We start from the raw sequence: 24,248 nt of genomic DNA on the forward strand, positions 1-24,248 counted from the left end.
TTCAGAGACAAGATGGGTGAGGTAATATCTTGTATTGGGCCAACTTCTGTTGGTGAAAGAAAGAAGCTTTTGTGTGCCACAGAGCTCTTCTTCAGGTATTTTTTTCATCACAGCTCTTCAACCATTTCCAGTTATTTAAGCCAAACATTTAAAATAAACAACTCCAAATTAGTATTTGTAATCAACCTTAAAGTTATATATTGTACACTTGATCTTTGTGCAGAACTCTTATTGATATCAATGGAAGTTCTGTATATGGAATGAAGATAGAACTTGGAAAGTGTTATCAACCCTGCTAGAATACATGTGATTATCAGACTTAGTGAAAGATAAAAGTGTTGCATTATCCTAATAGTGCATTCACTAACAGTTTGGAAAAGTTATAGCAATAACTATAGAATCCATAAAAGGTGTGAAAGGTCATGTGTTTGCTCCTTAATGCACATCTAATGGCTGAATATTATCGAACTTCTTTTGACTGATGTTACCCCTGAAGGTCACATCTCTGTTCCATCACTGATTCTGTACTAGAGTATCTTCAAATCACATTGATCTTTAAAAGCCATCATAAAAGAACATGGTACCTCTCATGGGATCGTGGAGGAGGGATTTTATTGTAAATATACAGTACTGCCTCATTAAAAGACTTCCTAAACAGTTTGATCATTACAGCTAGTTTAAAGGAAAATTCTAATCATCATTTTAATGATGACTGTGATAGTTACAGGATATTTAACCATTCCGTATTTGAACACAGTTTTAAACTTTTTTTTTCAGCAAGGTACTCAAACTTCTGAAATATGCATGCATTGAAATTATAGTGGGTCTATTCTTACTCATCAACATCTGGTGTACTGGCTGTCATAAACTATGCAGCTTCACTAGGTAATAGCTGATGTTGCCATTCTATTCTTAGTGTATTTTTTAAAGACTTTATTCTAAACTAAATGGTTTGTGAAAATATATTTTGTTCTGTGTTTCTATACAGAGTTTCAGACAGCAGAGATTCTGATAAAGCAAATAGTTCCCCACCATTAGATAATAAGCCAACTAACAGGTATGAGTCTGAGATCTGCTAATCCTTAAAAAGATCCTTATGTATTCTTATTATTGCTATTTTATTAGTTGTACATATATCCAGGATGAATAGAGAGCATACATGATGGTGTGTGATGTGACAAAGATTTTAGAGATAGTCAGAATTTTTTTGTTTTGTAAATTTAGGTGAAAAACATTTTTCATCAAAAATTTCAGCAGAAAACTCATTTGCTGAACAAATGAAAGCTGAAAAATTGAAAAATTTTGGCAGCTGAAAACTAAAAAAATTTTGGTTTGGAGGTTTTTGGTTTTTCAATGAAAAAATATCAAAAAGTTTTGAGAAAACCAGACACTTTCTGTGAAAATTTTCATTTAGTCAAACCTAATTTTCCATTGGCAAAAACGTTTTGACCTGCTCTAGGTTTTTTGTTGAGTCAGGGATCACCAGATTACATATGTATCAGGATGACTGAACAATACTGAAGACATGCCTTCTAATTTACTGTTGGGTCATGAGTAATTTAAGTCTTCATTTAAGGCAGATAAAGGTGGGCCGGATAATTTGAAGCTGCGCGCCTCGTTATATTTATAAATGCAATGGCGGCGGCGCGGTTTCACGGCGGCGGCGGGCAGTGCCCCTTTTCGGCGGCGGCGGGATTCGGCAGCATGGCCCGCGAATGACAGTAGGCATATCAAAATGGCCCTTGGCAGAGAAAAGGTTCCCCACCCCTGATTTAAGGAGATAAAGGTCATAAAAGCTCAGCTGTTATATTTATAAATGCAATGGGCCAAATTCACCCCTGCTGCACCTTCATCAACGTCAGTTATATCAGATATATTTTGGCCAATTCACTTGGTTATAATAACCAAGCCGTACATGTAAGTGTAACCCTGTGAAGTGGTGAGGTAACTCTAAAGTGAAACTGAGTGACAATGGCACTTACAGTGCAAGTGAGACTATGCTTTCATGTTAGATTTCTCACAATTTTGTTATAAATCAGTATGGCAATGATATGTGAAACATCATGTAAACTGGGTCTTACATTGTGGCTGGAGATAATTCTGAATATGCCTAGAGGGAAATTCAAAAGAGGACTCACGTGGGACTTAAATGGTGCATAGGCTTTGCACTGGCCCTCCACACATATTCCCCTGATGAACGTTCATAACAAGAATTGTGATAGATTCCATACTGTATTTATCTTCACAAGTTCAAAAGTTGAGATGATAGGACAATAACTTACGAGATGCAAACCTTTTATGAGTAAATCACTGTAGGGTAGAATGTCTAATCATCTTGTAGGCATGTACTTAAATGTGCAGCATTCATCATCCATCATCATGATGGCAACTCCCAAACGAATGTAGCCTCGTTATAATGCCACCCGGACCAATCTCTAGCTAGGTTCTTAAGATGGTCTGGCTGGATGTTCGGCTGTCATTGGTGATCTTTATTGCACCAACAAAGCTTTTGGTGACCACTGATCCTATAGTGACATTCCTCAGTAAATTTGCTTCTTAATTTGTTGGATTTCCATCCTAATAATAAGCCTGTACCAATAAAAACAGTTGAAACCAAACCTGACGGAGGTAGTTTTTGGCTTTGGTTACGGATAACTTCATTGCGGATCTTCTCCTGCCACATAGTAATGCACAGCGGATGAAAATGATGAGAATTGAAAACGTACAGCATTGCCATAATAATAGTGATTAAGAAATACTGATTAAGAAACATACAATTCAAAATGTGAAAACAAAGAATTTTCAATGTTTTGGTGGCTATAAAGTATTGTGCAGTGACATGATGAATATAGTGATCAAGATTTTTACAAATGGCTAATGATTTTGGGTGCCCAATTTGAGGCACTTTTAAGTGGTCTGCTTTGTCAGAATCCCTCTGAATATCAGGACCCTGCAAAGTATCTTAAATTGGGCATCCAAATCTGAGGCTCCCTTTTGAATCACTTTTGAAAATGTTAGCCAATTTATGTAGCTATAATTTTACCAACTAGTGTTTATAATTCCATCCTTCCAAGAGTGCTCTGAGAGTAAAATTCCAATTCCTTAATTTGTTCATTAAAATCATAAGTTCACTGAAGATCAATGAGCAAACTAAGTCTCTTTCCTTAACAGACAGTCCTTGACTTCTTCTAGTACATCCACTGCCACCACCGCCACCACTACTGCTTCTCCGGTGAAGAACAAAAGGTATTCAATATCTCCTTTGTTTTGCCCTCCAGGGATATACACTGTACTGTTGTGCATCAGCAATGTGTTAAGATTACATTGGAACAACAACTTCCTCTAACAACTTTGGAATTCTTTTTAAAAGAATTCAGCTCCTGAAAATTATCATGATCTGGCTGTTCCCCACTGGACCACTGTGGGGCAGGAACTCTCTTTTTACTGCCTATTTGTGCTGGGTCTAGGACAATGGATCCTGATTCTTGACTGGAACCCCTATACGCTACTGCGTATGAACAATGATGAACAATAATAGTAATGTCTTCCATAATTGATAAAAACTAGCTTTAGAAACTTATTTTTATTTCCGTGGCATTAGCTGGGAGATGGCATGAATTGGCAGAGAACTGAATTATTAACTTAAAATGGGCTGCTGGTAGATACCCATTTCCTTCTGCATTTCTTTCATGGCAGCAACTCCCTTACGGCTTTGATCCATGTACTAAAATGATCAGCAATTAAATTGTTGACATTGAAATTAAAGTGTTGTGTGTTAGAATTAACACTCCAATGAGATTAATCGAGAGCAGAAGTTTACTTCTCTCAGTCATTTCCCTTAGGCTGTTGGCAGACTTGGGAAGACATCATTGCATTCATTACACTCGATTCACATTTGGAAGGTTTTTCTTCGCAGTAGTGATGGCTAGAAACTTATCTTGTTAAAATGAAAGCTTAGATTTTGCAGAATTTGAATATCTTATAGAGGCACATAAATACATCAAGCTGTCTGGATCTGTCTGATGAGATTGGGTGTTTGACCCATCTGGTTGTCCCACATGAGACCTGTTTTATTGGCAGAAGGCGCTACATTCTTATTTCACTTGAGCTGCACCAAAGAAGAACTCAGACCAAAGATTGTATTTTGTACATTGATGGCACCATTGTAATTAAAGGTTTCACTTTATGTCCACTTACATTACATTTCCATAAAAATGCTATAACAAAATGAACATAATAGTATGTCAAGATTGCAGCTGCTATTAAGGCACTGGAAAATAAGTTTAAAAGGAGGATAGTAATCTAGAAAATGTTATAAACATTTTCCATCACCTCTGAGATTCTAATATTTTCCATTCAAAATATTGTATAGATAAATAGAATTAAACTGCTGTTCATCTACTAAACATGACATGCTTATGCTCTATAATTGAATTATTCATTAATATTTAACAGGCAGTCTTGGATGCCACCACCAGTCTCCAGTTATAAGAACACCACAGTTACTGTGGAAAACAAAGGGTAAGGACTAAGAATAGCATTTAGGTGTTCATTGTTGTTATCTTGGGACCTGATCCTGCAAGGTGCTGAGGACCATTAACTTCCATTGAATCAGCTCTCAGTAACAGGTATTTAGGAAATAGTTCAGAAAAAACTTGTGCTAAAATTAGCTGCAGTTATGTAAGAAGTGAATGTTTAGTTTTAAATACTACAGCTGCATCTGCTTTTTGTCTGATGAATAATGAAACTGTAAGAAAGTGTCTTGTGCTCACATCTCAGTGTTAAATATGGATGAATTAGTGAGAATGTGTATGTATACACACACAAGATGTGGGTATTATCTTTATTCTGGATTGTTCATACCAGTGAAAAATTACATTGTGATCTCAGTGTTTCTAAATGAACTTGTATTTACAGAAGTGAAATTATATGATTTGAACTCAGTGGGACTACTCGTGTGTAAATTCAAGCAAGTGCATACGTATTTGTAGGATTGGGGCAATTCTGCTCTCAGCTATGTGCGTAAAATTTTCCTGAAGTGTGTGTAGCTGTACGAGTGGGGCGAATTTGGCCCAAAATGTTTGTGTTGAAAAAGAAACACAATTTTTAAAAGTTATAAGAGGAAAAACCCACAAAAGCAGAAAGACTGGGATGAATCACAGCAATGCTGGAGAACTATTGCACTGTGATATTGCTGGTAGTCTAGTGAAGGTTACATTTCCTTTACCCTTCATCCCCAGTGAAATAAGGGCAGGGTCAGATGTACTAGTCAGGAGTATATTGGTGGCTTTCACTCACTCTGGTTTCTGAAGCATCATAAGGACTGATTTATAGAAAGGTTCAAGAAAGAGAAGGTTTCACTGTCTTAATTTTGGGCCCCCTTTTTGTTCTCGCAGCATTTACCTGCGGGTGACTAATGACAGATTACACCACCTACTCAAAAACTGTAGTGGGCTATCTAATAATTCATTTGTGGTGCTTACAGGCCCCACTATGGTCCAAAAGCATTACCTCCTAGTGACATAGGGCATGTTTTTTGTTGGTTGGAAATGAATGAGGAGGGATAGTATGGGAGTTAGAAATGTGCTCATAAGCTTAATTTGTAGATGTCTGTTTATATGTAGATGCATTTATTATAGGCAGCACTCTTTGACACTTTGACCCTGTTTTCAGTTGCTTAAAACTTTGCTAACTTTTAACCATTTGGGCTGAAGCTTCCTATGCTAGGTGCTGTCTCAGACTGTAGAATTTAAAAAAAGATAAATCAAAAACAGTTCAGCCATTTCTCAAAACAAGTGTAGGGGAGAACTGTTGTTTAGCACACGTTACATTACTACAGTTATTTTGTTGAAAAGTTCTAGCCAGTCCGTGCTTTGGAGAGATGCCTTGGAATTTGGTTGGGGGTTGCCCTGTGTCAGGGTTACGCCTTTTCCTTTGAAAATCTACCCAAATTTATCCAAGTTGTATGCAAATACAACATGAATGCATGGGCCTGTTGTTGAATTACTTACAATTGTTTAAATATATTATTGTAGATAGATAAATAGTGCACTTTTCTCAATAAGAAGAAAAACTGTTCACACAAATTATGCCTGAAAAGTGTGTACATAAAATGTGGAATTTTGTATGTAAAGGGCTGAATAAATCTTCCACCGGTCAAAAAATGTTTACCTACATAACTTGAAATGGGCTTTTTGATTTACCCAAACATTTACTTTAAAGAAACCCCAAACAAATCAAAAAACAAACCACACAACTCTCCTATGGTAGGATGCAATCTGCACAGATTTCAACTGCTTTTGTTTTGTTTTTACCAAGTTGCTGGGAGTTGTGGGGGTGAGGTGGGGTGGGAGAACGAAAACTGGCCTTTCATTGGGATATTCTGTACAATATTACTGTGGAGAGGCTATGAATATCTCTGTAATAAAGGATCCTAAAACAAATTAATGTGTAGTTTTTTGTGAAGGAGCACACTAATTTCTCCCCTCTCAGTATTCTAGTGCACCTCTCAAACCTCTTTCTAGATACTAAATTAGCAAATGAATTTTCTTCTTAAAGAAAGATGCTCAGATACTTTTCATTATATGTTTTTATACAGGCAGTCCAGAATTCCACCAAACACAACCACCACAACTACAGTTGATAATAAACGGTAAGAATGTGCACCGTGTTTATACTATGATTCATTCTGAAACAGACTGAAGAAGTGTTTTTTGTTTTTTTTTCTGTGCTGCAGTTCAGTTTCTTTCAAGCCATTTAGCTAACTACAGAATTGCAATTCTGTGATAATCCCGAGTATTCTTTTGAGGTCTTTTGCCAATGGGTAAATTTCCAAATGGAAATGTAGATGCAATACATCTGTTTCCTTGTGCTTATGATTTCAGAATCAGTTTGTAGCCTGGCATTTTTCTTGAATGCTTATGCTCTTCACTCCCCGCTCCCCTCCCACCAACCTGGCATTTTCTTCTTCTTATGTGAGGATCCATAAGGTCCTTGTAGCTGTGTTGTTCTCAAGAGATGAAAGAGATGAGGTGAGTGAGGCAATATCATTTATTGGGCCAACTTCTGTTGGTGAAAGAGACAAGCTTTCAAGCTCTTCTTCAGCTCTGTGGAGCTCAAAAACTTGTCTCTTTCACCAACGGAAGTTGGTTCAATAAAAGATATTACCTCACCCACCTTGTCTCTGTCCATAGAGTCAGCAGTTGCAGGAAGCTAGAATTCAGCAGGGATGTAATTAAAATACCTTCAATAATTGTCTTATATTCTATATGCACAAGGCTTTTAGAGCTATTCTAGAAATTACGTTACAGCCAATGTCATACCCTTCTATACAATATTATTTACTTGCTGTGGTGTAGGGTATCTGATATTTATGACCAAATCCTACCCTGGCTAGTGTAACTGTGGGGAAGCAGAAATGGAGTCTGGGCTGTTGTCTCCTACAGTTATCCTGATGGTAGGGCAGGATTCATGGCTGTGGCTGCACTTTTCTGCCCGTCTGAGCAGAAGCAGCATGTGTGCCTGCTGTCTGCCATTTAGTGTTTGCTGTTGAGAAAAGACATGCACCAGTCAACATAGAAGAGTCCTGTCTTCTAACCAGCTGATTGAGTACTCTTGGGGATATGATGCATAGACATGAGCATAGTCTGATCTCCTAGCAGTCCACACCTATGTGCAATGTAGTGATCATGCCCTGCTATTTGCTTGATGGGAGGAAAGGCTCCCTACTTCCTTTTCCCCTCCTTTTACAGAGGAGATGGCATGACTGTGCCCATAATAAGTTGCATTATGTGGTAGAACAAAAAAACAAACATGAAAGCAAACAAAAAACCCAGCCAAACACACCCAAACAAACACTGCATAAAACCCCAGACAAACAGTTTCTGGCATTTTAAAATGAAATTCCTATCTTTGTCTATATAAGTTTTTTTTATGCTGCTTTAATTGTCTACCATTGCCATTTTCATACAATCTAAAGCCCACTATAATAATTGTAGCTGACTGAACCTATGCATACTGGCACAAAGAAGTTGAATTATGACACTTCTTATGACTCCAACTCTTGCTTGTTTTACCGTAACATTTTAATTTTTAAAGATGGTGTATTTAATATTAAAAGATGGTGTATGTATTTTTACTGTATACACTAGTTTTCATGTACCCTTATGAGCCAAAGAACTGCTCTGAATTTTTCTGGACTCACGATGTCCAAACATGACATGAATTTCTATAGTGTCCCATTTCAATTCCATGTTAGTTAAGCACTAATTACAGGACATTTAAAACGAACGTGCAATCCACGTTAAGTATCTTATCAGTTCAACTATAATTGAGCTTTTGGCTGTCAACTGAGTGTGGAAATCAAAGAAGCATTGATCTGAGTAAGTACTGTGGAGAATAGTTAATTGAGGCATGATTGTCTAAAGTAAAAACAATATATAAATATGTGATAGAAGTGTCTTATTATTTTATTTTCAGTATGTTATCTATATTGATTTATATATGCATTAGTCATACATTAAGAAAACATTATTGTCTTATAAGGAAGGAAAAGTGAGACAGACTGTGGTTAGATTTGTACACACTTGTGAGCTGCTCCAATAATAGTGTTTACTACTTCACATCTGAAATGCTTATGGTTCTCTTACTACAGAATCACTTCTTCAGAAAATTCAGGAGAGCTAAAGTTGTAAGTCTGTGATATTTTAAATATTAAACTTGTTAAGATATTAAGTGTAGAAATACAGCACAGTCCTGTGTATATTGTTGTGTACTTTCTAATCACAGTAGATAATTTAACTGTAATTTTCCTGATCACACAGGAACAAGCAAAGAGGACATCCTGACCAATATAAATCTCATTATCCTTCATATAGTTTTAGAGTATTTCAATTTACACAGCTCAGCGTTTAACAAACAAACAACCCATCCCCTCCCAGCCCCCCAACTGTTCCCTGATTTTAATTCCACAGTTGTAGTTTATGTTACTATTAGTGTCCCTCAATGTTGAACTGACTCTTTGGACGCAATCAATAAATGGAAGAAGAGTAAATGAGGGAATGAGTAAAATAATGAGAGGGGAAATGGTAAATTAAGATCTTGTCTACATGAGAAAAATGTGTTTATTTAAAGTAAAGAATTGACTTAAGTTAAATTGATATAAGGCTCTCTTAAACAACTTTAAGAGTGCCCACAAAAAGGAGTTGCATCAGTTTAAATCAGTTTCTAAACCTGTTTAGTTTAAAAAGTTAATAAAAAATTCACACAGAGAGAATGCTTAACTGACCTGTAAGTTCGTGGATTGGGTCTATCTATTACAGTAGGTTCTTCAAGTTTGTCATAATGTAGACCCATCTTAATAGAGAGATTGTCTCTTGGACCACATACACTCCAATTCCCAATCCTATAGCCCACCTTCCCTCCTATTCATGATCTTATAACATCTCTGTAGAGACAACCCCACAGGGAGGAGTAATATTAGGAAAGTATTTAAGGTATTTTAGTGTAATTTAATGTGATTTAGCACCTGGGAATGAGGAAGGAGAACCAGGACCAGGCTCGCCAACAGGGGGAGTAAAGGGGGCAATTGCCCAGGGGACCGGCGATTTAAAAGGGTCTGGGAGGACGGGAAGATAGATATGTATCTTCCTATCTGCTGCTCTCTCTCTCCACCCCTCCCCTGAGTTGAGTTTATTTCTTATGTGCCATGCAGGTTCCTGGGTGGGTATCTGCTATTCAGCTTCTCGGGCTCATCAGTAATCTCCCTGGGAAGTTCAAGGGACCCGGGAAGCTGAGTAGCAGATACCGCCTCCTCAGTGCCCTCTGTTCCCCCCACCCCCGAATCTGCATGGCACATAATAAATAAGTAAAATCTTCTGGCAGAAGCCCACTTGGACCTGAGCCATCCCTTTCTAGGGGGGCCATTGTCTGTTCTGCCCTGGGGCCTGGAATTGCTGTCAGTGGGCCTGACCAGGACCTTATAACCTGTCAGCTCTCTGTGGACTAACAGCAAGTGTTCCACAGAGAAGTTTGAGGACCATTGGCCTAAGAACTTTGACATTCATGTTACATCCATTCACTGTTGCACAATAAAATGTCTAGTTAGTTTCTGATCCGACTAACACTTTTGCATATGTTAACTTTACTCCCACAAGTAGCTCTGTTGACTCATGGGAAAATTATTCAAGTGTATAGGTGTTTGCAACATCAAGGCTTTAGTCTGCTAAAGGTACTACAATTATTATTTTGATGAGAGAAAAACATACTCTTAAAAACTAAGAAAAACCAACCACATTATTCTTTATATGCAAAAGTTCATATCAGATCTGCAGGGATTCTATTACTACAAGTACTTTGAAATCTGAAACAAACTTCAATGTATTACTAAATCCATAATGTTAAAACAACCAAGCCAGAAACACCAGCTTTTCAAAAAGCTATATGGGTCACAGCACTAATGTGCAAAGAAGCATTTTATGTGTGGGTATATATGTAATTTAAAAAGTCTGTGGAAAGTAGTTGTCCTTTCTCCCAAAAACCTAACCCATTACTGAATTATAAACCTAAAAGATACAATGATGGGTATTATTATAACTCATGTATATGGAATTAAATGTATATAACTCAGGCATTTACTCATGCATTAAATATATATTTAACATTGTATTGCAGGACTAACTATTCATCAGAACAAATTTCACCTGAGAGATCAAAAACAGCTGTAGACAATCAAACCGGAACAAGGTATTACAAATAGACATAATCAAAATGATTGGTACTGAATGTGATAGAATAATATACTCCAATAGATTTATTAGACCTCAATATTTGATGGGTTATGTGGGTTCTGTGGATGATAGGAAGCAGTATGGACCAACTTTAGGACTAGAAGCCAGGAACTCTGAGTTTTAATCCTGGTTCTGTCAGTGATTTGCTGCATTATCTCGAAAAAGTCATTACATCTTTTGTGCTTCAATTTCCACGTCTGTCAAATGGGAGTAGTATGGTGGGAAGCATAGACCCTACACAACAGCAGACATTAAAGGGTCAATGAAGAGAGCAATCGCTCCCCCAGCTGCTGCTGTATGGCTAGTTTGCAACAGTTGGGATAAAAAAAATTGCAACCCAGAGAGAGCAGGGTGGCTGCTGGAGAAGTGGGGAACTATCACAGAGAAGTTCTACAGCATCAGATAGGGGAAGCTAGCTACATGGATCAACTTCCAGACAGAAGGATCCAGGAAAGGGTCTGTATGGAAGATGACTGCAAAGGTTGTATGTAGGAAGCAGCCCAGGGCTAAACAAACAGTCCTTGCCTGCCTCATGCTGGGACCCAGAGGAGAGGGTGTGCTCCTACAATCAAGGAGGCAGGGACTGCTGAAGCTCCAGATTCATGCTGGCAGTCCTAACTTAAGACTACTGAACTTTATTTCTGTTCCTGTTTTATCTTTCTTTGTTCCTCCCTGATGAAGAAGAGAGCAAGGGATATTGCACATCAGGACCAGGGGTTGGTGGCCCATCACAGGACCTTAAAGATCTTGGGTTGAGACCCCTTACTGCAGTGAGAGGGGAGGTATTCAAATGACCCAGCAAAAGGGACGGAGCTGTAAAAAGAGGCTGAGCACTGCAGGCCACATTTTGGAACTGATACCAAAAAGGAAACTGGGGCAAGGGTCCCATTATCAAATGTTTGGCCACAAGGGAGCACCTTAAAGAGCAAGAGGCTGGATGATAGTTAAGCAGAAGATTATGTCACAGAGGTCACAGAAGTCCTGGTGTCTATGACTTTCAGAGACCTCTGTGCCATTTTCCGGCCCTGGGGCAGGAGTTGTCAGCCAAGGGAAGGAGCCCTGGAGTTCTGAGCTGCATGCGACTGGGTGCCCAGAGCTCTCAGCTCTGGTGGAGGGACTTGCAGATCTGTCGCCAGCGGGGGCACCTGGAGTAGTCAGCTGTAGCAGGTGCTGGACCCTCCCTCCCCCGGAGCCAAGTCTGGGCTCTCATTCTCCTCCCCTCAGATTTCAGTCATCCTCCATCATCCTTCCCGTCCTCCCCTCCGGGCTTCTATGAACGTTTGTTTATTAGTCGACTATAAAAATTATCAATGAAGAATGTGGAAATGCGGATTATTTAAAATCCAGGCAAATTGGGAGGTTTGTCAGACTGGAAATGGTACGTTTTTCAATGTATTCAGTAATAGTGCACAAACATTGACTCTATGCTTTTGCCTATAATATAGTGCCCTGACTATGCAATTCAGCTATTTGGCTAAAACTGTGAATTCATTACAATAAAGATACTTTTAGATATGCACTGAGAATTAAAGTAACCCACATTTGCTGTGTTTAATTGAAAATAGAAAAGACTACAGATTTTAAAGTCAGTTTAAATTGACTCAATTTAATTGATTTGATTAACAAAGTATAATTTTTGGAGATCTGGAGCCACAGCATCTGTTAGCTTGAATTCTCTAGTAAAATCCACAGGACATTAGAACAGTGCAAAAGCAAGGAAAACACCCCAGAGATGTCTGGCAGCATAATTCTCTAGGAAGAATGCAATGCTTCAGTGAAACATTCCTGTTGACAAATCTTGGACATTTTACAAAATAAAATATACCAGTGCATTAACTAAGGATATCATAGCCATCCCCCACTCTAAAGGCTTCTTAAAGTCTTCCTTAATCCTCATTCTCATTCAGTTCATATCCATCCTCCCCTACTGATTCTCATTAACATATCAAGCTTTATATTCCAGTTACTCCTCTGGTAGAGAGCTGTAGGGATAGTATTTGACTGATCTACTGTGTTACTATGGTAACCTTGCTCTGCAGTTATTTGTTTCATTATGTAAACTATAAGTAGTCTGGAAAACAGAGAGCTAAATTTATCCCTGACGTAACCAATCCTACAGTTTCATGAACCTACAAATTCTGCTACATGTATGTATCCAATCATGCTCAACAAGAACATTGTTTTCTGTTAAAAATGCTACATTCATGCCATGATTTTGGCAAAAATATTTATACTGCACCAAAGGAAACTTACAGTCAATCTATTTTCTAGTCATGTTGAAATTCGCTAAAATAAGGTTAAGGTAATATTTTCGCTTAAGTGTGAAATACCTAACTGTAATTTTACTCAGAGTTGTAACATTTAAATGCATTTTTACTTGGATTTGGTTTTTGTTTTTCTCTGGAGAGATGTTAAAGGATTAATGAATGAATCCCCATTTAAAATGGCTGGAATATGATACTTAATGCATCTGCCTCTGTCTTCTGTAGCATACAAGGCCACAGCGTTCTATTCATTCTTATGTGATCAGGTTAAATATGGATTCTTATTAATGTTTATGAGGACAGGATAGCTATCAAATCCTCTTCATTTCCAGAGGGATGTGTTCGCTAGCAAAAACATGTAACTGGAGCAGACACGTATGCTATTGGATACTGCAGATTACATTTTACAGTGATTCAATCCCTGACTTTCTTTGCCATCCTCATAGGATCCAAGTTGTGGCAAATCACTCCTTTTGAGAAGCACTGTAACGCTCTGTGTGGAAACTGTCAGTGCTAGCATGAGCATCATTTGGAGGGAGATTAGGTGAGATGGCTGTAAGGTGCTACCTCTCTTTGGAGCAAAGAATGCTAATGCCACAGTGCAGTTTGCCATGTAAAAGTCATTGGAGCAGAGGGACTGGAATCTGTGGCTCTCAGACTAGAGTCATTCTCGCTCTCTCTCTGGTCCAGTGACTGTTTCAAGTAGTTATCCAAAGTGAAACAGTGTCAACAGGAGAGATTGAGAGACACAGGCATCCTCCTCCATCAGAATATCTCATAGCTCAGTGGTTAGTGCGCTCTCCTGAGAGGTGGGAGACCCCTGTTCAAATAATTTCTCCCTCTCAGGCAGAGAGGAGAACTGAATCTGGGTGTCTCACATCCCAGATTAGTGCACTCACCTAGAGGCTAAAAGTTATACTGTCACTCAGAGCAGGAGGAGGATTTTGAATGGGTTCTGATCTAGTAGGCTCCTCCGCCTATCTCCCCCCAGTTTGAGAATTGCACGGGGGCTTCAGCATCCAGATGCGTAGAGTGAGGCAGCAGTGCCCATGCCCAGAGGCAGAAGCTTGGGGAACTTTTACAGCAAAAATGTAGGCAACTACAGGGTAAGGCAGCAGCTGAATGGGGTTTTTGTGAATCACACTGGTGCCTAAAAGTGGGACTCAAAGTTCCTTTGTGGATCTGGGCCAAAGTGTCCAACATGACTTTGGTATAGTTGGGAATAAGGCCCTCACTGTCCTCACTGGGCTTCTGTGTATCTTGACCTCCCTATCTCTTGCAAAGATACACAAAACCCTAGGGCTGCAGTAAACTCTATGGAACTACCAGCGAGAAGAAAGTGGGAACCAGAGATGGGAGGATGAAGTGTTCTTTAGTGGGTGGATGTACTTTGGCTGTTGATTGACCTGGTGTGGGTCTGGGGACATCTTCTGTATCAGAACTGTCAGCTGACTTATGTAGAACTTTAACCTATGCTCATTTATTCTCTATCTTAAATTATAATATGTACATCTGTCCTGAGTACTACAATGCACAATTAACCTGTGTAACTCACTGCCACAATTGAGCATTGAGGGCAGGAGCTTAGTAGAATTCACAAAAATGATTATAAGATTAATGAGAACATCTCTAGTTAGGTAACATAACATATTTAAAGGGATATAAGTATTTAGGTTTCAGTGTGTAAGCCAACTACAAACTACCTGAGGTTAGGAGAAACTTCCTCTACAAACAGGTCACTTCATAAATGTATATTACAGGGTCCACTCCCCTGAAGCATCTGGCACTGGCCACTGTCCAAGACAGAATAGTGGATGGACAGGATGGATCACTGACCCAGAACAGCAATTCCTATGCTCCTGTATAGAGCAGCCACACAGCTACACTCTACTTCTTCAAGTCTCCCCCTCCCTCCAAGAATCTTACTACTTTTCATTGCTTAGCCTTCTACTGCTAATCATATTCTGTCTCCTCCTGCTTATATCCCCAATGGAAAACAAGTCTATACTATATAAAGTCTATATTCTGAAATTCCCTATCAGTTACTACTCTAATTTATAAACATTCAAATAGATTAATTAACACCGGCTGTTGATAATTATAGTTTAAGATACAAGTATGTTCTGATCTGCTTTTTAGATGTCTAATCTATTCAGCTGTACTTTATGGTACTTCTTTCACAGCACTTCTACCACAAACTATAACCTGGAAGCTATATTTATTTATTACATCAGTAACATTTCCTTAACTCTCACATTCATTCAGCATGTACTTGACACAACTAAAGTAAGTAACTTCAATTTAGATATATCATTTTAAAATGATATATATTTTAACACTGAAAAATTAAAACTGAAAACTAACCATGAGCTTTAAACAATCCGAGTCATATCACTTTTTTTATTGAGTCTCTTCCCCTGCCTTTATTTGCCTACATTGTGTCTAAAACTTATTTGTGTGTTTTATGTACAATTTAGATAGTAGGCTCCTCAAGACAGGGACCTTTCTATCTTATCCCACATGGCAGTGTGTAAGTAATAAAGGAAATATATATGGGCACACTTTTGCCTTCAGATCTGAGTGATGGATCTTATTTGTGCTGTGTTATCACTATCCTGTGCCTGTTGATTGTGTGGTGTGCCCCTGTCTGTAAACACTGCAGAGGTTATCAAGCCAATCTTTTGGAGATTTGAGTTGAGTAAGATGTTTCATTGATGTGTATGTGGATGAAGGTGGGTACTTTGAGAGCAACTCTTCACAGAATAGTTTTCATAAGTACCTGAATAACTTTTGTCTTGGAGGGGGTGGGGAGAAAGAGACCAAACTCCAGCTTTCCATTGCCTGTTTTATGCAGACGTTTTCATCATCTTTCATTAATGAAGCTGTCCTAACCACTGCTTTTCAAAAGAAAATGTATTACCACTATTTCAGAAATCATAGGGTTTGATTCCATCTAGCTAGCTGTCCATCATTTCCATAATCATTCCATTTAATATGAGATGAAAGTTGTAATGAAATCCAGTGAAACAATGAAAAAAATGTAAAAGTGACTTTTTTCTTTTTTCACTGATTGCTGCCATTTCTAGAGCTGTTTTTAAGACGGAGGTTGATGCTACCATGGATAGGGCAATACTTGGGTTTCGGCAGGAATGTGTTGCTAGCCAAACAAAAGGTGATGTTCCAATTTAATGCAAACAGCATATATGGAAAGTGGGTTATGACCTGTGCCGCAGTGCTTGCAATGCACAGTGTAGGTTTTCCACACTGATATATGCGTTCTTCCCACTAGCTATTTATGACTGCACATGTACTTATTTAGTGACTTATGGTGCTGAGCTATGTTTTTGAGTAAGTGGCTTATATCAGCATAAATAAATAAATCAGCAGTTAAATTTTACTTAATAGTATGTGATGAAAGCTCGTTGCCTGATTTAAATGTGGGACTCAGGTAGACACTTTCAACATAGGCTGAATCATATTGAGCATTTCTTTCTGCATTAATACTGACTAAAAAATTTCTGTTGCCGTCATAGGCTCTGCATGGTGTATTTTCTATGCAGGCATGGTCACCTGAATGTTAGTACTTCTGGAGGGGCACTGGGGCCTCCTTCAGGTAACTTGAGGTAATTAATCCTGTCAGGCAATCCTGTTAGATGGTATCTGAACGTATCTATATATTGCATTCTTGTAATCTTCTTATTTGTGAATTAAGATGCTTTGCCAACTCTCCTATTAAAAAAGTAAAAGCAATGCATAAAAAGAGCAACACCTTCATTCCCTCTTGTAATGATGATGTATTATTTTTTGAGAATATATAATATAGAATATTACCAACATGCCTCAACTCTGAAGATTGGATTTTTTAACCTTTCTGCAAAGTCAGACATCCTAATTTTTCAAATGATTGTTATGAAAACTCAAATAACCAATAGCTCATAATTCTTCCAGGCTGATGGAATTCTGTGACCTTGTCTACACACACACAAGTTGTACTGCTTTAACTATACCAGAATAGTTAAGGTGGTACAACTCTCCTAATGGGGGTGCAATTATATTGGTATAAAATGCTAATACTGGTGTAGCTTATACCCACATGGAAAAGGGAATAAACTATACCGATATAAAGATGTTTTATACTAGTATAACTACATCCACATTAAAGGTTGTACCACTATTTTCTGATCAAACAAAAAAAACCCTTAGGCTCTTAGAAGGAAGACAATAGGGATAGTGAGTGATCAGCTGTTGTAACCTGCACAGGATGTACCATGTGCTGTACGAAAGGCAAGCTGGTCTCCATATTGGAAGAGAAGGTTAAAAGACTAGAGACCCAAGTATAAACCCTGTGTTGCATCTGAGAAAAATGAAGACTTTCTGGATAGAAGTTAGGATTTGGAACTGCAGGCACAACATGCTGAAGAATCAGAGAAGACAGTGCAGGGGGGATTGAAGAATGGGGAAGAAAATTGGCAGCATGTGTTCTCCAAAAGAAGAAAGAGGAGAACCCATATATCCCCAATGCAGATAGAGGTAAGCAACCATTTTCAGGTTCTCTGCACGGGTACTACCGTGGAGAATGGTTTGGAAGAGTCATTTGAGGGAAGGGATCAGAAGGAGGTCCCATCAATTGGAAGGCATGGGATGCATTGTCCTAGGGATGGGGGTTCCACTACCACCACTCCCAAGAAGAGGAGATGGGTGGTGGTGGTTGGGGACTCCCTCCTAAGGAAGACGGAGTCATCCATCTGCCCTCCATACAGGGAAACTAGAGAAGGGTGCTGCTTGCTTGGAGCTAGAATTCAGGATGTGACAGAGAGTCTGCCGAGACTCATCAAGCCCTTAGACAGCTACCCCTTCCTACTCCTCCACGCAGGCACCAATGATACTGCCAAGGATGATCTTGAGTGGATCACTATGGACTATGTGGCTCTGGTAGAAGGATAAAGGAGTTTGAGGCGGAAGTGGTGTTCTCATCTATCCTCCCTGTTGAAGAAAAAGGCCCAGGTAAGGACCATCGAACTGTGGAAGTAAATGTGTGGTTAGGTAGGTAGTGTCGGAGAGAGGGCTTTGGATTCTTCGACCATGGGATGTTGTTCTAGGAAGGATTTTTAGGAAGACATGGGATCCACCTAGTGAAGAGAGGGAAGAGCATCTTCGCAGACAGGCTTGCTAACCTAGTGAGGAGGGTTTTAAACTAGATTCGCTGGGGGATGGAGACCTAAGCCCAGAGATAAGTGGGGAAGTGGGATACCAGGAGGAAGCACAAGGAGGAGGGTGCAACAAGGGAGGCCTTCTGATTCATACTGAGAATGTAGGGGAATTGACTAGGTATCTTAAGTGCCTGTACATGAACACAAGAAGCCTGGGAAACAAGCAGGAAGAATTGGAAATCCTTGCACAGTCAAGGAACTTTGATGTGATTGGAATAACAGAGACTTGACTGGAGCACTATCATGGATGTCTATAAACTGTTCAGGAAGGATAGGCAGGGAAAAAAGGTGGAGTTGCACTGTATGTAAGAGAGCAGTATGATTGCTCAGAGCTCCAGTATGAAACTGGAAAAAAGCCTGTTGAGAGTTTCTGGGTTAAGTTTAGAGGCAAGAGCAACAAGGGTGATGTCATGGTGGGCTTCTACTATTGACCACCAGACTAGGAGGATGAGGTAGACGAGGCTTTCTTCAGACAGCTAACGGAAATTTCCAGATCACAGGCCCTGGTTCTCCTGAGGAACTTCAATCACTCTGACATCTGCTGGGAGAGCAATACAGCAGTGCATAGACAATCCAGAAAGTTTTTGGAGAGTTTTGCAGACAACTTCCTAGTGCAAGTGCTGGAGGGCCATGCTCCTCTTGACCTGCTGCTCACAAAAAGGGAAGAATTGGTAGGGAAGTAGGAGTGTGTGGCAACCTGGGCAGCAGTGACCATGAGATGGTTGAGTTCAGGATGCTGACAAAAGGAAGAAAGAAAAGCAGCAGAGTACGGACCCTGGACTTGAGAAAATCAGATTCTGACTACCTCAGGGAACTGATGGGCAGGTTCCCATGGGAGGCTAATATGAGGAGGAAAGGAGTCCAAGAAAGCTGGCTGTATCTTAAAAAAACCTTATTGAGGGTGCGGGAACAAACCATCCCAATATGCAGAAAGAATAGCAAATATGGCAGGCAACCAGCTTGGCTTAACAATGGAGTCTTCAGTGAGCTTAAACACAAAAAGAAAGCTTACAAAAAGTGGATGCTTGGACAGCTGACTAGGGAGGAGTATAAAAATACTGCTTGAGCATGCAGGGGTGAAATCAGGGAGGCTAAAGCACAATCAGAGTTGTAGCTAGCAAAGAACATGAAGGGTAACAGAAAGAGTTTGTATACGTATGTTAGCAACAAAAAGAAGGTCAGGGAAACTGTGGGCCCCTTATTGAATGTGGGAGGCAACCTAGTGACAGATGACGTGGAAAAAGCTGAACTACTCAATACTTTTTTTGCCTCTGTCTTCACAGACAAGATCAGCTCCCAGACTACTGCACTGGGCAGCACAGAATGGGGAGGTGGTGAGCAGCCCTCAGTACTGAAAGAACAGGTTCAGGACTATTTAGAAAAGCTGGACATGCACAAGTCCATAGGGCCAGAGGCAATGTAGCCAAGGGTGCTGAGGGAGTTGGCTGATGTGATTACAGAGCCATTGGCCATTATTTTTTAAAACTCGTGGCGACTGGGGGAGGTCCTGGATGATTGGAAAAAGGCAAAGATAGTGCCCATCTTTTAAAAAAGGGAAGAAGGAGGATCTGGGGAACTACACACCATTCAGCCTCACCTCAGTCCCTAGAAAAATCATGGAGCAGATCCTCAAGGAATCCATGTTGAAGCACCTGGAGGAGAGAAAGATGATCAGAAATAGTCAGCATGGATTCACCAAGGGCAAGTCATGCCTGACCATCCTGATTGCCTTTTATGATGAGACGACTGGATCTGTGTAGGTGGGGAAGGCGGTGGACATGATATACCTTGACTTTAGCAAAACTTTTGATATGGTCTCCCAATTCTTGCCAGCAAGTTAAAGAAGTATGGGTTGGATGAAAGGACTATAAGGTGGATAGAAAGCTGTCTAGATCATCAGGCTCAATGGGTAGTGATCAATGGCTTGATGTCTAGTTGGCAGCCGGTATCAAGCAGAGTGCCCCAGGGGTCGGTCCTGTGGCCGGTTTTGTTCAACATCTTCATTAATGATCTGGAGGATGGGGTAGATTGCACCCTCTGCAAGTTTGTGGATGACACTAATCTGGGGGGAGTGGTAGATATACTGGAGGGTAGGAATAGGAGACAGAGTGACCTAGACAAATTAGAGGATTGGGCCAAAAAAATCTGATGAGGTTCAACAAGGAGAAGTATAGAGTACTGCACTTAAGACGGAAGAATCCCATGTACTGCTACAGACTGGGGACCAACTGGCTAGGCAGCAGTTCTGCAGAAAAGGACCTGGTGAACCAGAAGCTGGATGTGAATCAACAATGTGCCCTGGTTGCCAAGAAGGCTAATGGCATATTGGGCAGCATTAGTAGGAGCATTGCCAGCAGATCGAGGGAAGTAATTATTCCCCTCCATTTGGCACTAGTGAGGCCACATCTGGAGTATTGGATCCAGTTTTGTGCCCCACACTACAGAAAGGATGTGGACAAACTGGAGAGAGTCCAGTGGAGGGCAATGAAAATGATTAGGAGGCTGGGGCACATGACTTATGAGGAGAGGCTGAGGGAACTGGGCTTATTTAGTTTACGGAAGAGAAAAGTGAGGGGGGATTTGATAGCAGCCTTCAACTACCTGAAAGGGGGTTCCAGGGAGTGGAGCTAGGCTGTTCTCAGTGGTGGCAGATGACAGAACAAGGAGCAATGGTCTCAAGTTGCAGTGCGGGGGAGGGTTAGGTTGGATATTAGGAGAAACTTTTTCACTAGGAGGGTGGTGAAGCACTGGAATGGGTTACCTAGGGAGGTGGTGGAATCCCCATCCTTAGAGGTTTTTAAGGCATGGCTTAACAAAGCCCTGGTTGGGATGATTTAGTTGGGGTTGGTCCTGCTTTGAACAGGGGGTTGGACTAGATGACCTTCTGAGGTCCCTTCCAACCCTACTCTTCTATGATTCTAACCTCACATCCATCACTGACATAGTTACATCAGTGCAAATACTTACACTGAGCTTCTCTGTAGAAAAGTTAGCTATTTCTTGTGCTCATCTGCTTTTTTTTTTTTCTAGTATTTTTACTTGATGGTAGCCATCTCTGCCCTGAAGCCTTTACTAGATTCTATTACTTTTGTCCTGCTTATGCACCCCAGTTACACATCACTAAGATTTCCTGTCTAGCTGCCGCACTTTGATGTCTTCCTAATTTATCTTCCTTTTCTAGATAATATACTTGAGCAGACTACTAGAATGTGACATGGGACACCACTCATCCATAAGTGTGTTGGGTATCTAGTTACTAAAAAAAGTAGGATTGATCCTGGAGCAGGAGTACAGTGTATGGTGCTAATAACTGCGGTCACGTCTGGATTTGGCTGAAAAGGCTGTTTGTGATTATAAAAAGTAGCTTTTGACTTTCAAGACTGCTTTTTCTTATGCAAATTAACACACAACTTTCCAGTGAGAATTTTTTGCACCACAGTAAGAGCCAAAAAGCCGCATATTAACTGACTTTATACTGAGTGAGAGATTCTGCACCTCATTTATAGTGTAGATGGCATCTGATAAGAGTTTTATAGTTAGTGGTGCTGGTTTACATCTCTTCTGTTCTCAATGATACAAATGATTTACCGTTGCAGAGCTGATGTGAAGAGATCCAAATACATTATTTCTTGTACTGTTTATAAGGTCATACTTATCCTCAAAGCAGAACTGAATGAATTGCTATTCTTTCTTTAGTGATCTTTCTCAGTCCATATTCCCTGAAAACATTCTAATCAGCACCTTTTCCTCTGCATTTAGCTCTGAAATTTTCTGTGCTAAGCAGCACATTGTGTTTTTGGCATGGTATTAATGGGTTTTCACAGTCTGCTGCAGACCTCTTCAGTTTCCTCATCCTTGGCTACTGTTGGTGCAAGTTTAAATGACGGCTCCTTTGAGGCGGATTGAAAGAAACCTGGCATTGATTAGTCTGGATTGCAACAGGGACGAAAATGCACCCTAATTCAGAATAAAGGCCATTTCTTTCTCATTTACACACCACAAAGTTTGTTATAGGGTTGTTGAAGGGGCCATGGACAGTCGATCAACACTCAAAGGCTCGTAATGTCAATCTTGGTACAGTGCAAATACTGAAATAATTACTATGTTTCAGGGTGCATTTCCTTTTCATCCAGAATTTGTACTTTCCAGCTGGCAATTTGTCGTTGTTTTTGTAACCTGAAACTGCCCTTTTCTATGCTGATGTTATTAGGACAGAGATGTCTTTGAGGTTTTAGCTCAACTTCATTACTGAAGTGTAAGTGTATTCAAGGGTTTTGTCAACATTTTCTTAGTTGCATAGTGACTGACTTAAGATCTGAGGGACTTATCTCTTAATAACAGCAAGTCTTCTAAAAATATTGTGGTTGTTGGCTTCCTGGAGCAGAAAGTCATTGTAGAATAGTCTTCACCTTTTTATTAATGGAAGTGTTAATACAGGCAGAGCTTTCTCACAATGGAAATGGTAAAGAATGTAATGTAATATTTTAAGCCACAGCCTACTTTGTGGTGTTGTGTAAAATGGCTGTGCAGCAGTGAGAATCCAGGGTGGCATTCTGGGTAGTTCAGTGAGAATGCTTTTGGGAACTATGCAGTGGCACATAGTGGGGCGGGGGGTGAAGCCAGATCTGACTACAGGTGCAGTAGAACAAACATGGATGGGGTTGGGAGTTCTGACCACCAACACTCCTGCCATCTTTGGGGAGTGTTACAGGGTTAGTTGACCTATTAAATGAAACTGGGCCCAGCTCTCCCATTCCTGTCCAGAGGTGCCCTAGTTTGGTGTACTTAGGACAGCACAATTGCCGCTGGTAATGATTAATGGGTGATAGGCCAAAGGAAAGAAAGTTCAGAACCCAGAGTCCTGAGTGGGAATGTCCAGAATCCGGAGTGTAGACAGCTTAGAAGAAGAGCAGAGCTGGGCTTATAGCTTCAGGGAGGCAATGCCCCTGAAGGAGAGAGCAGTGAGAGCTCCCTAGTGGGCAGTGGGTCTAGATCTGCTTTTGCCAACCAGAAAGCAGGAAGAGAGTTGAGGTGGGGGGAAGATACCTACAAATTTCCCCAGGACAAACCACAGCAAGAGAGGGCTGAAAGCTGAGAGCAGCAGAGGGAGATGGGCTGGCTCTCTGAGCCGGAAAGCTTCAGCCACAGGGAAATGATGTAGTTTGGGGAATGAGAGAGAAAGGAGTCCACTGATGTCTCTGGCAAGAGGCAGAACTATACCTGGAAGGCAACTGGGCAGAGAAGCACCCCAGCTAGAGGGGCTGGGGTGTGACATGAGGCACCGGAGACATACCGGAGAGCTGCGGCATGACATGGCGAGTTCTGGAGCTGTACTTGGTGTGTTGCTGTACGGCTGGGATTTGACAGAGTGAATGCACAGTTTGGATGTGCTGGGGAGCTCTGGATTATGGTTGTGGAACTTTTCATGCATGGGATGTTCATAGTAAATTAACCCAGCAAAGGGTTATTTATATTTGGAAAGCTTGCTAGCTAATTTTCTTTAGAACTTTTGAACAAGTATAAACACCAGGAAGGAGTCAACTGCTTGTTTGATAAAAGAAAAGATATTTTTGTAATCATGGTGCATGGATCTGCTGTTTCTAAGACATTTAAATCTTTTCTGGATGTTTTCAAGACCAGAAACAGATGCGTTTGGATGGGATTCATTTGTATTTTGCTTTTTGGTGACCTGATGTCAGCAGCTAAGCCAGAAGTACAGAACTATTGTCTGCTAAGTGAGTGAGAGACTTCATTGATACATCTGACAAAGCAGAAGGACTAGAAAGCATTAGATTTTTATCTCCAGTGAACTGGGCTAGAAAACTCCTGCTGCCAGGTCCCAAATCCTGCCTCACACCAAGGATCAGGAAGAGACAAGTAGCAGGTGGCAGTAGCAGAGATTCGTGGCTGGGAGTTTGTGGTGTGAAGCTCACAGTGACTCTGCTGATGAGTGAATATTAGCAGTTAGAAGTGTGTGGTTCCCAGCT

At 40.3% G+C, this 24,248-nt stretch overlaps 1 protein-coding gene across 3 annotated transcripts in view; it reads left to right on the plus strand.

Annotated features, from left to right (window-relative positions):
* SCEL (sciellin) overlaps nucleotides 1-24,248 on the plus strand; it is a 180,103-nt gene that overhangs the window by 124,013 nt on the left and 31,842 nt on the right. For all 3 annotated transcript variants that reach the window (XM_067563275.1, XM_067563274.1, XM_067563276.1), the window contains exons 6-11: nucleotides 989-1,057; nucleotides 3,172-3,246; nucleotides 4,456-4,521; nucleotides 6,599-6,652; nucleotides 8,654-8,689; nucleotides 10,672-10,743. In XM_067563275.1, coding sequence (XP_067419376.1) covers nucleotides 989-1,057; nucleotides 3,172-3,246; nucleotides 4,456-4,521; nucleotides 6,599-6,652; nucleotides 8,654-8,689; nucleotides 10,672-10,743 — 372 coding nt within the window. The remainder of the gene's footprint in view (nucleotides 1-988; nucleotides 1,058-3,171; nucleotides 3,247-4,455; nucleotides 4,522-6,598; nucleotides 6,653-8,653; nucleotides 8,690-10,671; nucleotides 10,744-24,248) is intronic.

Source organism: Emydura macquarii, unplaced genomic scaffold, assembly GCF_026122565.2.
Source record: "Emydura macquarii macquarii isolate MOO-44397 ecotype Brisbane River unplaced genomic scaffold, CSIRO-AGI_Emac_v2 contig_2473, whole genome shotgun sequence".
Classification (NCBI taxonomy): domain Eukaryota; kingdom Metazoa; phylum Chordata; order Testudines; family Chelidae; genus Emydura; species Emydura macquarii.